The sequence below is a fragment of the Pan troglodytes genome, chromosome 4 (assembly GCF_028858775.2).
Source record: "Pan troglodytes isolate AG18354 chromosome 4, NHGRI_mPanTro3-v2.0_pri, whole genome shotgun sequence".
Lineage (NCBI taxonomy): Eukaryota > Metazoa > Chordata > Mammalia > Primates > Hominidae > Pan > Pan troglodytes.
The window spans coordinates 54,844,784-54,859,914 of NC_072402.2; the positions used below are offsets into that span (position 1 = coordinate 54,844,784).

General features: G+C 37.2%; 1 protein-coding gene across 20 annotated transcripts in view; it reads left to right on the plus strand.

Annotated features, from left to right (window-relative positions):
* Positions 1-15,131, plus strand: part of PDE4D (phosphodiesterase 4D) — a 1,566,198-nt gene that overhangs the window by 751,435 nt on the left and 799,632 nt on the right. The window contains exon 1 of one of the 20 annotated variants that reach the window (XR_010156913.1): positions 10,624-11,253. The exons of 15 other annotated variants lie outside the window; for them this stretch is intronic. Coding sequence is in view for 3 of the 5 variants with exons in the window: in XM_054685074.2 (XP_054541049.1) it covers positions 10,991-11,253 (263 nt within the window). In the remaining 2 variants the exon portion in view is untranslated. Of the gene's footprint in view, positions 1-10,623; positions 11,254-15,131 lie in introns of those variants that run through there. 4 more of the 20 variants (XM_054685074.2, XM_054685075.2, XM_016954542.4 and 1 more) reach the window with 4 other exon arrangements.

Below are 15,131 nucleotides of genomic sequence, written 5' to 3' on the forward strand. Positions count from 1 at the left end.
GCTATGTTTTTAAGAAGCCTCAGAAAACAGTAATAATGATCCTATAGGCATAAAATTATTTATGTTATCACACGGAGGTCTATAGAATTTATTGTCCCCTACGGTAGCCACTAGCCACATGATGCTATTTAAATTTAAATTAATAAAATTAAATGAAAATAAAAATTTCATGTCTCATTTCTATGAGCCTCATTTCACGTCCTAATAGCAATATTTGGATGGTGGCCACTGTAATGGAGAGTGCAGATCTAGAAGAACAAACACAACTGATAACAGAGTTACCTGGGGGAAGGTTGAGTTTGGGGATGGAGGGCTACAGAAACTTTAGAGTTCTGCAGAACTTTAAACATTTTTACAATGAGAATACATCATATATTATCTAGCTAATTTAAAACAAATACATTGTTAAAATGAAAAGCATGCCTAGCCAAAGGATTTCTTTCTTTTTTTTTTCCGAGACAGAGTCTGCTCTGTTGCCCAGGCTGGAGTGCAGCGGTGCAATCTCGGCTCACTGCAACCTCCGCCTCCTAGGTCCAAGAGATTCTCATGCCTCAGCCTCCCAAATAGCTGGGATTACAGCATGTGCCACCATGCCCAGCTAAATTTTGTATTTTAATAGAAACGGTTTTCATTGTGTTGGCCAGTTTGGTCTCAAATTCCTGACCTCAGGTGATTGGCCCAACTTGGCCTCCCAAAGTGCTGGGATTACAAGTGTGAGCCACTGCACTGGCCTAGCAAAAGGATTTCTAAAACAATGTAGAATTTTAGTAGATAGATCAGTATAAATTGATTTGAACACCCTACCTTTTTAGCCTGTTAACTATCTAAAAGCATAAAAAATAGTAAAACAAACGGCAAAATCATTTCCTCCTTCCTTTTCTACCTATGTCTAGTGTCTATTGAACACTTACTATATTCCCAGCATTTAAAGTACAAGAATCATGAGGCAACTGCTGTTTAGACTGAAGTGTTTTCACCAGGGGTGTATCAAGAGGATTTCTTTGTCATAGGTTGATTTCCCTGATAACTGATTAAATAATTACTAGTTGGCTTATGCAATGTTTATATAATTACAGAATATAAATGGTGGTTATTAGCCTAACTAGAATATACGCCTTTATAATATTGGTGTAACATTCATATGTATTTGACTACAGCTTAAAATAATAATTTCAGAAAGAAATTCAAATTGATTTTCATAATTTAGCAACCATTTGAGCTCTTCCAGGTCAGAATAACTTCTTGGGAAGCCCCAGAAAGAAAAGCATATACCTGCTTTTACAGTTATCCATAGATTGACTATAAGGCTAGGTGTATTGAGTTGGCAGATGCATACTTTCTTAATTCTTTAGATAATAGGTCAATAGTGTGGTAGTGAATCTTGATGGTAAGTGTCCTTGGCATGTTTCATACTGCACAGTAGACTAGACTGAAAGTCCCAGGAGACTGTGAGTGTAGCAAAGAATGAATCTTGTATCCCCAGATACACAAAGACCATGTCTTCACTGGACCCACAGAACCTAGCATATAGTGTGTCTTATTAAATGCTTGTAGAATAATTAAATAAATTACATTCAGAAAACAGTCTATAAGTCTTAAAGTTTACCTTTCAATTATGTAATTATTACTTTTAATTTATAATTTATTAACAGACAGATATTCACAACACCTGCAAAAGAGTTTATTTCAACTTCTTTTTTTGTCTCATCTAAAAAGTGTGGATTTAATATAGCAAAGGTTGCTTCTAGAATGGAATCTTTTAGAGTGTATATGCGCTTTTGAAAAAAATGGTTTATGATTTTATTATGTAATATTGTTATATGTTATTTTAGAAATTGCATGATTTATTAAAATATCAGCAGTGAATTTAAACATTACACAAATGCCTGAATATAAAGAAATAGGATCACCTGTGTCCAAGTTAATTGCCTTCTTTTGCTGTATTCATTAGCCATCAATCCCTACATAATCTAAGGCCAAGATACATATGGAGCAATCTATGGACAGGCAATAGCATCCCATGGGAGCTTTGGAAATTCAGGAGCTCGAGCCTCACCCCAGATGTACTGAATCAGAATCTTTATGTTAGCATGGTCTCCAGGTGATTTGTAGGTCCATCAATGTTTGAAGAGCACCTGTCTGGCCTTCAGTTGCCTTTATACATCTTCTTACCAACAGTACCATCTAGTCCAATATTTTTCTGTCCTGTTAGTTTGTCCATAGTCTCCCAACAGGCTTCTGTCCACAAAGCTGTTATTTAGATGCATGGCCCCATCCCTCTCATAGTCTTTGCTAAGCTAAGGTTATGTCTTTTACATTTGGAGATACACCAATTGCAGAGGAGGGTGAAATTAGCCTGAGAGCAGGACCATAACAATAACCTGATTCTAATGGAGGCTATTACCAGGGCAGCCAGTACCCGAACTAAGTCATCATTCTGCTGGAAGCATTCCGTTTGGCTGCAGTTCAACAAAAAGAAAAAAGAACGCACTCCAGAAAATCAGGAAGGTTTGCATTATCTATCAGCTATGTTCAAGGAGATGTTTGTGGAAAGTCGAGTTAAGGGTTCCTGGAAACATTAATCTCTGGACATGCTGGAGGATGCAGGTGGATTTAGAGCCAGGCGAGTGTACATTCACAAATCACATTAACATATTAAAAGACGGAGAGCTCTTACTCTGAGGAGCCCCATTTAGTTGTATTCAACCCAGCTCCATATATTTTTTAAATCACAAAATGCTTTTTTTTTTTTCATGAAACATTCATTAAAATTAGGCAAAACTCATCTTTGGTGAGACATGCTTTGTGAAATGTGAGTGGAGAGGTTCCTCTGAAATTGTCTAAAAGGTAACTTAAGCCCTGATGTTTTAGAAAATTTGACTTATTATGTAACAGTGAATATACCTATCTGTGTAGTTTCACTATTTTAGAAGTAAAACAATGCTTTGATTTCAAATATTAAATTAACTTAGGCATTGCTCTCCCACTCCGTCTCCCAAGCTGTGACTCAGATATCAGAACAAATTTTTTACCTAGTTTGGGAAAAAAGTTTCCCAAGTTTCAGAGCCATAAAAGCATCAGTAAGGCACCTGTTTATTGTAGCACTCTCTTGTTTTCCATCTTCAATTTCCTAAACATTGAATATCTTGTTTTTCATTTTTCTTCTAAAAGCATTTGTGGTATATAATAACACCGCATGAAAGTGGAAGAGACTATATTGGCTCAGGATGCACTTGATATTTGTTTTTCTTAAATGACAAATGAAACTCCCAATTCAACACTAGGATAAGATTTTTTTTAAGTTATTAAACCTTAGTAAAGTTATATGACTTTATGCGGGGAAAGTGAGTTCCAGAGAAGTTTAATGAACTTGTTGAAGGTGACTTCGCTAACTTATTACAAAATGGGGAATACAACTCTGGTTTCCCTAATGCCTTTTGTAAAGCATCCCAGATAAAAATCTAGGTTTCAGAAGATTCCTTATAGTTAGGTATGAAAAAATGTTATTTCTGAAAATATGATTTCCTTATGAGAAACCATTGTTTAGATATGTTTAACTTTAGAAAAAATTTCCAACTATAATTAAAATCTATGAATTATAGACATGTTCAGTGAAATACACTGTCTCATAGAAACCATATTCAAAAAACAGAATGACTGAAACAGATGTTATGTATGGGGATTAGAGGGAAGTTATCCAGTTATATTATACTAATTTGAGAAAGATTCCAAAAAAATCCTTTCTTGGGGGCTGGTCAGGGGTGGGTACAGCAAATGAAAGAGAAAGATAAGGAAATGTGTTCCTTGGAGTTGAGTTTTGAATAGATCACTATTGTGTTATATTCCTCTGAATTTAGGATACATGTTGGATTTTGTTCCTTATCATGTCTGTTATGTGGACAAAGACAACAAACATTTGTTTCTTCTTGTCAATTTCATTATGCACAAGGATTCTGAAGGTCCACCCAAGATCTTTCGTGCACTAAATGTCTGGTGTTTGTAATACAATGAACAATTTTGGGGAGTTTGAAAATCTTTTGATTATGACCTTGAGGATTAGAGATCATTTGGTGTGGATGACTTCGAGGAAGTTATTTAATTTTTTTTGTATGTCAGTTTTCTCAGATTTAAAATGTGGGTAATAGTAACCACCTTGTTAGAATGATTGTAATGATCAAAACATGTAATAATGCAAAGTGCTTATGCTTAGTGCACTAGTGTTTTGCACTTACATCTAGTTATTTTTTTCTCAGTAATTCAATAGGCTAAGGGATGATCTAGTACAGATTGAGATATGGGATTTTTGTTGTTGTTGTTGTTGACAAGTTGCAGACAAAATGTTTGGTTATTCCTCTCACTGAAATAAAACCCAGAAATATAGGGTATTATAATATGTTAAACATTTAGTGGCTATCAAAACTTATTTTCTTCTTTGAAGTCAGAGTAATATTTAGAGAGGTCATTCTGGGGTTTCCTTTTAGCAAAATAATTAGAAGTAATTTCCCTTCATTATTAGAATTTTTAGAATGACTATATTAGGAGGAAAGGGAAGGTTCTTACCTAAATTGTATTGCAACTTTTCTCTGAAATAAAATAAACATGCTGTGTTAAAATTGCTGGTATAGGCCAGGCACAGTGGCTCATACCCGTAATCCCAGCACTTTGGTAGGCCGAGGTGGGAGGATTACTTGAGGTCAGGAGTTTGAGACAAGTCTGACCAATGTGGTGAAACCCTGTCTCTACTAAAAACATGAAAATTAGCCCGGCATGGTGGTTGGTGCCTGTAATCCCAGCTACTCACTACTCAGGAGGCTGAGGCAGGAGAATCGCTTGAACCCAGAAGGTGGAGGTTGCAGTGAGCTGAGATGGCACCACTGCGCTCCAGCCTGGACAACAAAGCCGGACTGTGTCTCAGAAAAAAAAAAAAAAGAAAAGAAAAAAATGTCATTATAAGTTGTGCCCTATAAAATGTTAACGTTTCTTAATAATGACTTACTATTTCAGCAGAGATCACTCCAACATTTAGTTTTAATCTAGGAAAAAAAAAAACCCATATAACTAGATTTGGTCTTTTTATTAAAATGAATTGATCTTAGAAGAGCACATCATATGCTAAAAATATAGCTGTCATGTAAATCAAGACATATATTTGTTTTGTTCAATGAAATCTAGAAACTCTTAAAAAAACTGTTTACTGGCTTTTGATGTTTAATTGGGTGGAATGTATAAGAAATATCTGATGAATTTTTGACTTCTCTATTGACTTCCAAGCTTATATACAGCCAATGAACAAACCTTTCTAAGTCTTGTACTCTCTTTCTATTTCTACACAAATTCATATTGAATAGGAAATATTGAAATAAGATCTTTAGAATCCTCCTCTTGCAAATTATAGAACATATTAAAACCAGGTTAAACTTATTTAAATCTCTTTATGTATTGTTTACCCACCTACCACATAAATTTTACTGATTTTTCCATAGTAAAAAGTCTAAAAATCCAATGCATCTTACCTCCCCTAAACTACCTATCTCTCCAAACCTATCATTATTCCTCCATATGTACCTTCTTTCAAGACTTAATTCAAGTGCTGCCTTGTTTTTGAGTTATTCTCTAGATAACTTATTGAGTTATTATCTAGATAAATTATTGGTCATTCCTTTTAACCCAGGAGGCACCAATCATTTCTATTATTAATTTGATTCTTAGTATTTATTTTCTTTGTTGGGAGTTTTATTTACATTCCCTTCTAAAGTAGATATTTTACTTTTTTGGAAATCTCTGCCTACTAGCTCAGTACCTAATAAAAGGTCGATGATGATGATGATTTGAAAAACCATGTTCTACAGTGTTCAGATGTGCTTTTAGATAAGCGGATGATATAACTTTATCATCAAACTTTATAATGAAAAATAATCATGATGAAAATTTAAGATAAAATAATTTTAGAATATATTATTTGGCTAAGTGGAAAACTATCATGGAGTTTAATTAAAATTTCTTCATATTGAAAGAAGACAGGTATATAGAGGAGAAAAAAACATAAAAACAAAAAACATCTCAGGAATTCCACCTTCAGCTGCCCTTACTTCAATACCATGCCTCAGAAAGAACTTCATGACTTGGCAGGCTTTACAGGTCGACTCAGTGTATATTCTGAGAGTAGCCAAGGGCAAAATTTAGTGTTAACTAGATCAAGAACTCAGGGGACCCAGGTGTCTACTGTTTTCCATAGAAATAACCATAAACAATTTTAAATACTAGATCTGCTTTCCTTTTGGGTTTGTATAATGTAGAGTCAAAATAGAGGCTCTGGCACCTCATAGACACAGATTTAAATTCCATTTATGCCATTGGTAAACTATATGACCTCTGGCAAGTTATTTAACCTCCTTATGCCCTCATCTCTAAAATTGTAGTACGAAAGCAACACCCTAAGTGTGATTGCAAGAATTAAGGGAAATAAAATGCAAAGTTCCTGGTACCTAATTGATATCTACTAAGTGTGAATTTCTCTAAGTTCCTCGTATCACATAATGGTAGATTTTTATTTACTGGGTGGTTATTCTGTACCAGGCACTCTCCTAAACACTTTATATCATGGGGATTAACACATTTAATCCTTGTAGCATTCTCTTGCAATAGCTACTATCATCATCATCCTCATTATTATCGTCCTATTTCACAGATCTGGAACTGAGCCACTGAAAAGTAAAGTAACACAACTAGTTAGTACTTCTGGGGTTCAAAATAAACTTTTCATTTCTAAAATTAACCCATACCTTCTTATCCAGTAGACAACATAACCTCTCCCACTATCAGGTCATTTCCATGGCCTATATCCTGTGGACAATTTGAAAGCGATCTCCTTTTAACCCTTGTTTATCTAATTAGAACATACTTTGGAGAAGCATACAATGTTTTCCATAGCTGAGTATAAATCATTTCTTCCATCCTTTTGAATGAGCCACATCATTGCTCCCTTTCCATTGTGGGAAATCTAGCCTTGCTTGTTTTTACCTAGACAAAAGCACACTTTTTGTCTCAGAACCTGTGAAAATCTCATCTTCCTTGTTACCACCTATAAATGATTAATGAGACAAAACATTTTCAAGGATTCCAAATAATCTAAAAAATCCCACAAATTTTGAAAATCCACAAAGAGGTATCTAGGAAAACTTTTATGAAGTTAAGAGATGTTATCTGCTGTACTAGGCGTGGGTGACTTTATCAAAACATTTCGCCCACTTTCAAATTTCCACTTGTTAAAACCTGAGGCCTTATTTGGCTGTCACTTACAGTACAGTGTTTTTCAGACAAGTTCCTGGCAGCTAATTTTAAAGAGATTTTGTGAAAAACACAAGCTGTGGAGTGCTCCTGTTGGAAGAGCGCCCTCTGACCCTCTGCCTTAACATAAGAAAAAATTGCCAGTCTGTCCAAACCTCACCCACCTTTGGTTATCTTCAGAACCTTACAATTTGTGTTTCCTAAGGCAGCAATTTTCAAGCATGACTTTGAAACACTGCAGGCTTTTTCAAGTTATTTCAAGGACTGGCCAAGAATTCTCAAAACAAAATTAATTTTGTATTTTTAAAAAGCAGTATGCATATCATATATCATTTGGCAGATTTAGGAGGTTAATAATAAGCATTAGGAAATTGAATCAATAATAATAATGGGATATGGGGACCTGTAAAGAAACTCTCAATCCTGCTTCATTACTTTTAATGGCAAAAACTGTAATTACTTTTGCACCAACCAAATACACTGAAATCCTTTAACATACACCAAAGCAATGGGAGATCTGCAGAATGCTTTTGTCCATGTTTAACCATAATGATCAATGCATTTTGAATAGAATATTGTTATATCTACTATTTAGCTTAATTGTGATCATTAACAAAGTGCCCAGACTCTCTGAACATTCTACATGGCATACTATTTGTGAGAAGATCAGCATGTAAATAGTTTACTCTTCGTAAGCTCTTCTACAAGGTGGCTAAAAGCAAGAACTAGAACCCAGAGTCCCTTGAACTCAATGAATTTCCCTATTATTGCCCATATCATTCTTTCTTTTCTTTCTTTCTTTTTCTTTTTTTTTTGAGATGGAGTCTCGCTCTGTCGCCCATATCATTTTTAGTATCATCTCTTCCTTTACTTGGTCACTAAGAGTCACTTTTCTCTACTTAGAGCCAGACATTTAAATATCTCCAGCCTCCAGGATCTCATCTGGGTACTTGGGCTGCACTTCTTCATGTCAATCATTTTGCACTTGTCATCTATCCTATTAGGCTATAAGCTCCCCAAGGGCAGATATAGGGATATAGTATCAAGCTAACCTTTTTATTTATTTATTTAGAGGCTGGGTCTCGCTCTGTCATGCAGTCTTGAGTGCAGTGGCATGATCATGGCTCAATGCTGCCTCAACCTCCCAGGCTCAAGCAATCCTCCCATCTCAGCCTCCTGAGTAGCCTGGGACTGCAGATGCATGCCACCACACTCAGCTATTTTTTAATGTTTTATAGAGATGGGGTCTTGCTATGTTACCCAGGCTAGTCTTGAATTCCTGAGCTCAAGTGATCTTCCTGCACTGGCCTCCCAAAGTGATGAGATTACAGGTGTGAGCCACCACACCTGGCCAAGCTAATCTTTAAATACCCTAGAGCACCCATTATAGTGTCCGGCAAAAAATAAATGCCCATAAATGTTTGTTGAATGGAACTGAGTCTTCAGAAACTAGAGATTTTTTCTAAAATAATTTTTTTTTGCCATTTCAGTTTAATACATATTAGTTTTTCTCACTTATCCTATCATCTGAATTTTTTATTTCTTTGAACCTGAACAGGCTTTGTGTCTACAGACTGCTGAGCCTTTAATTTTGTTGTCGTTTGTTTTGTTTTGTTTTGCACAAAACTAAAAACATGTACAAATACATTTTTAATTGCATTTGTTCATTCTAGTTTTTACTCGTAAAGTGCACTTCTTTCTTTTCTTTCTTTCCATCAATTTCTGAACCTTCCCTTCTTAAACTTTACTTTACCCAGAGTTTTCTCATCATATATGCATTTCATTTTCATTGTACTTTTCTGCATCTGACTATTTCATTTTCCAGTTGTTCTGGTATGTTTTTCTAAGTATTCTCCAATCCTTTCCATTAAGTTACAAGCTCCTTGAGGGCAAGCATTGCACACCTGTTTTGCACAACTTCTAAGGCCGTTGTCAGTCCCTCAGCCCACTTTATAGAAATATAGTATATATATAGATAATACACACACACACACGCACACACATACTTTGCCACTTAATGATGTAAAGTGACAAAAACTTTTATATTGGTAAAAATTATGAGAATAAGAATAATCATACCCTGATTCTTCAAATTCAAATATTTGTCTAACATTTTTTGATGAAGTCATAGCACTTATGTGTCATTGAATTGTTGTGGGCATGCTAACAGGAAAGATGGACCAAGTGGTTGACCCTGTGCTTCTGTGAATAGAACCTCAGAGTACACTTTTCTGTAAACATTTAAAAGGCAAGGAATTGGAACTTAAAATGGAGCAACCAGGGGGCAGGGAAACAGAAGAAACTTTTAAAATTGACCTAATAGTAATCATAGGAAACAAAAAGAATCCTTCCAGTCTCCTTTTTTTTTTTTCCTGGATGCATTTTGTAGCTCCCTAAGTTATTGTGTTTTTAAAAAACATAAAATATTCCTAGATCGTTAGAAATGTGATTTGATTTCAATCCCACATGGTCTGTAGCATCACTAAGCTACTGGGAACTTCCCTATGCAAAGGTTTGAGTTTCTTTCCAATGCTGTTTAATGTCTGCACTTCTAGTGTCCACATAAATGAGATTTAACAGGCTTTACTTCATACTTTCTTGTTACAACATTTTTACTTTTTTTCCAATTGCAAAATTATTTCTTTAAAGCTCTCTGAATAAGTTTGTTGAAGCTCTATTCATCACACATAAAAATCTTACATTAAAAGGCAATAAAGGAAACCACGAAAAGCTAGATGTATTCCACCCTCTTATAGTTGAATAAATAAAATTGTATATATCACAAATAGTAATTGAAACTACTCTTATGAAAACTATCTGTCCTTCTGGAGGGGCATTAGTTTAAATGCAAAGAGAAAACATATATCATTTGTGAGTCTAAATAGTGTTGTTAGTTCTTTGAAAGGGCCATAATTAATAAGGTTGTAGAACACAACTGCAACCTGTAAAGCGTTCCATGTGTAGTATTTTGAAACCTTTTGTTTGTTTGGGTTCTAACTAGAGACAGAGGGAGAAAAAGTCAATTTCATTCTCATGGGATTTGTCTTATGTGGTTCATCAGATTGAGTTTAGTAAGCAGGGAAGTATTTCTCCTTGTGTAGCTAGTGCTTGTTTATTCTTCCCTTATTAAAAAAAAAAGAGAAAAAAACAAAGGATTGGCATTTTTCTTTTATGAACGTGGACTGTAGGGAGATAAATAGCCCTGCGGGAGAGGAAGGTCAAGTTCAAAGTTTTTCTTTCCTTTGGATTCAGGAATAAGCAAATGGAAAGACTAGCCAAACAACCCAGCAGCAGGCATCTGATGGTTAAGCCCTCCCCCCAGGACTTTTTATGTACATAAGCAGCAGAAGTCACTCGCGCAGCTGCGGCGCATTAGTTCCAATAGTTTAACAGGCTGCTTTGTAGCACGGACAAAGCCGTGCGAGCGCGGTGCTTTCCCTCCTTGTTCATTTGCTATGCGAGCTTGTCAGTGATCTTTGGCAGGGGCTTGGGAGAGGAGGGGTGACGTTTAATACGCTTCCGCGGAGGAGTGCGCTCGCCTCCTCTGCACCCAGCCCCAGACTCTACAGAGAGACTGAGGCAGGCGGCTGAATGCACTAACAGCAGCAGGCTCCGACCTGCCTCCCTGGACATTTCCGGGACCGTGAGCGAGGGAACCACGTTGCCCTGGATTCTTGCCAGCTGTACAAAGTTGACCAGGAAAATGGCTCAGCAGACAAGCCCGGACACTTTAACAGTACCTGAAGTGGATAATCCGCATTGTCCAAACCCGTGGCTGAACGAAGACCTTGTGAAATCCTTGCGAGAAAACCTGTTGCAGCATGAGAAGTCCAAGACAGCGAGGAAATCGGTTTCTCCCAAGCTCTCTCCAGTGATCTCTCCGAGAAATTCCCCCAGGCTTCTGCGCAGAATGCTTCTCAGCAGCAACATCCCCAAACAGCGGCGTTTCACGGTGGCACATACATGGTAAGGTTTGCGCAGACCTCGCAGAAATGGTGGCCGTTTCCCTTCAGGGATTCCTGTTCTCGCGCCTTTAATTTTGGGGGTAGGGAGGGAGGACCATCATCATTCCTCACCGGGGATTTATGGCCAAGTAATCTCCCTTAACCATAAATCCCACAAATGTCCAAGTCAGGGCAAGAATCCTGGAGACTGGTACTAGGAGTGGTTGAGGTGGGTGGTTCTCAAAGTTCAATTCCTATTGCAAGTTCCTACAAGAAAATTGGATGCCAGATGTCAAATAAGAATGCAGTTTTATTCCCATACGTACGTAGTGGCGTTTCTTTGATTCCTTAAACTAATTTCCCTGCCAGGTTCCCCAACAGCTGAGAAAAGAAAGGACCAGAAATGAGGGCAGGAAAATAATAGTTTGCTCTATTTTCTGCATGATCCCCACTTGAACAGAGACACGTACAGTGTGTGTGTAATGGTGTGTCTTCAAAAACCCCTTCCTCACTCCTGACTTTGATATACAGTATTCATAATCTTAAACATGCCTTTCCAAAGGAAAGAAGAAAGGGATTAGGAATTCTACGCAGAAAGTTGCAGGCTGGTACTTGGTAGTATTGTTGTGTTCTTTGAATTTGGATTGTTAGAACATTTTGCCAATCTTTTTATTTTCTTTGTGAATATTTTTATCTTCTTTATAATGGGTGAATTTGTTTCATGCATATGCTTCCATGTATTTTTCTGGAGGATTCCTGATCTTCTCCTGCTCTTGAAAAAAAAAAAAAGAAGAAGAAGAAAAACCCAAATATTAGACCATCATGTGAGCTTATTTGGAGTATTTGGAGTTTCTGCCTGAGTAGAGGCCATTCCAAACTCTGATCAGTGAGTCCAAGTACTAGGGTCTATGTTACACACTTAGATAATTTCAGGTAGTAGTAGGTTCTATACATTACATCTACATTTTGATAAGATGAGTATAAATTATGATAAAGAAAACATAACAAAAAAGAAAGTGTGTTAGTTGAGAAACTGTATGACTAAATAATTTTTTACAGTTTTGCCATAACTAACTAAACAGTATGTACGTTAGCAATGGGAGGGAAAAAAAAAGCAGAAACAAGGCTTTTAGGAGGAAAGCAGCAAAAAGTAAAAGGAATTAAAACCTAAACTAGTGACAAGACCGTGCTCAGGAATGCATTGATGTTATAGATGAAAGTCAATGACAAAGGAAATAAAAGGCATGTCACACCCAAAGACATGACCAACCTCAAAAATTTGGTTTTAAGTAGCTAGATCTCTGACTGGGAAAGTGTTCTTATTGTCCCCAAGATTTTAACACCTAGATGGCATTTCTGAGTTTGGTAGATGTAATGGCCATAAGAGGAGTGAGACAAACATTGACTTTTTCTGTCTTAAAGCAATTATTGGGAAATGATGGCTTCTCTTTGAGGAAGATTTTCTTTTTGGAAAAAATTGTGAGCAACAAACAGTGAATAAAAGAAAGGCATGAATAAACACTGGGAGATGCACTGAAGGAGAAGGTTGGCTCAAGGCCAGGCATCGGGTGCCAGAGCAGGAGAGCTGGCATGAGTTCCTACGGAGCCAGGACCAGAATTTCCGTGTCCAGTGTCCCTTTTGGTTGCGCTGCTTTATCACTGCAGTTCCTAAATTGCACCCATTGCTGAATGAGTGGCCCTCAACTCAGCTGTTTGATTTCAGTCTGAGTGGAGCAACCTAGAGTTCAGCTGGAGGTTATCTGAACTATTTGGACATGTCGGGATGTAAGGAAGGCAGGAAATCCCATGAAAATAGGCTTTCTTCTGACATTTCTGGCACTTCCTTTTCTGGTGCTGTTTGGAAAAACTTCATGAGCACAGTTTCTATCAATATTTCATTTTAGTGTATCAGGTCACAGCCCAGTAAGAAAAGCATAAAGAGAGCAATGGAAACCAGAAATAAAAATCATGGTATCGATTTTCAGTAACTCAGAAGGAAGCAGTTTCCCCTATGGACTAAAACTATCAGGCAAGGGAGTTGGAAAGAGTATCTCAAGTTTTCCATATTGGTTGAATGAGCCCCAAGACGTTCATAATATCCACAGGCATCTTTTGACAAAAATCTCATTTGTGCTTTCACAGTTTGTACTAAGCACTATGGAGAATTTTGAAAATATGTTTCAAATTGTTCTGACATAAATATAAATATATTTGTATCTAATTTGTTGCTAGTACAGTGTTCTGCCTCACAGTGTTAGTTTCCTGCTCCTGGTATTCCCCTCCATTCACTATGCATACACTTAATACCTACTGAGTCTAACATGTTTATTCTGTACCTAATTATTACAAAGTTGAGCAAGAACCATTTGTTGGTTTCCAGTAATTTATACCATGGTAGAATAAATCAATAATATTGGAAGGCATCTGTTTTAGCTAAGATAATCTTGCTGTTCTACAAAATAGTCTCCAAATCTCATTGGATTGACACAGTGAATTTTTATTTCTTGCTTCTGCTTTTTGTGGGGAGGCAGCCTGCCCTAGCCACTGGGTGCCTCAGGGACCTGGAATTCTACCATCCTGTGGTTCCATTATTTGCAACGTGTGATTTCCAAGGTTGCCAGGCTCAGATGAATCAGGAGAAAGACCATGAAAGAGGATGGTATGTGTGAGCTTTTATGAGACAGGCCGGGAAGTGCACATGTCACTTATACTCGTTTTCTTCTGGCTGGAACTCAGTTCTATGGCCACATCTAACTGCAAAGGAGGCTGGGAAACATAGCTCTGTTCCAAGGCATAAGGTAAAGTGCTGGTGGCTAACCTATCTTGGTTATATAGTATGTTAAGGGCTATCTGATTTACCCTCTATGCCATGGTTGAATTCTTAGAATAACATCTGTAATAACATATGCCATGGTTGAATTCTTAGAATAACATCTGTAATAACAAGTCCTTGAACCTCTCGTCAAACCTCCTTGATGAAGATTATACAGAAGCATTTCTGTTGTTTGATAGGGCTGTTGATTGGAAAGACCTTGCTTCTAAACAGTAGAAGTCTCCTTCACTGTAACTATCATCCATGGATCCAAGATCTGCTTTGGGAATCCTACAGCTTGAATTTTTGCTCCCTTCCATTATGAAGCCCTAAGGCAAGTGGCTTGGAGTAACCCACCAGAGAACCAGGGCCCTGTTCATTCATTTTGGTATACCCATGCTTGGCATGATGGCTGGTCAATGGTGGAAGCTTAATAAATATCTGCTAAACAAATTCATTAATCAATATTTTAGTGTTCTCATGCTCTTAAAAAAGACTTCTCTTGGGCTAAGCATGGTGGCTCATGCCTATAATCCTAGCACTTTGGGAGGCTGAGGAGGGCGGAGTCCCTGAGCTCAGGAGTTTGAGACCAGCCTGGGCAACATGGCGAAACGCCGTCTCTACTAAAAATACAAAAAATTAGCCAGGCATGGTGATGCGTGCCTGTAATCCCAGCTCCACAGGAGGCTGAGGCACGAGAATCACTTGAACTCAGGAGGCGGAGGTTGCAGTGAGCCATGATTGTGCCACTGCACTCCAGCCTGGGTGACAGAGCAAGACTCTGTCACCAAAAAAAAAAAAAAAAAAAAAAAAGGGACTTCTCTTTTCTTAAGTAAACATCCTGTTATTTCATTTCTATATGCTATATTTACCAGGTAGTTTTTATCTAGACTTCTCTTGGGTTTTCATGATCCATTTAAAGAATAGCTACTGAATTGACAGCATACTCTAGGTGCTATGTCACTCAGCACCAAAGCGGTTAGAAAAGAGACTAAACTTAAATTCTTACTTTGCATTTAGTAATTGTGTGACTTTGGTCAAGTTACTTAACGTGTGCTTCAGTTTCCCCGTTAGTCAGTTTTCTGGGA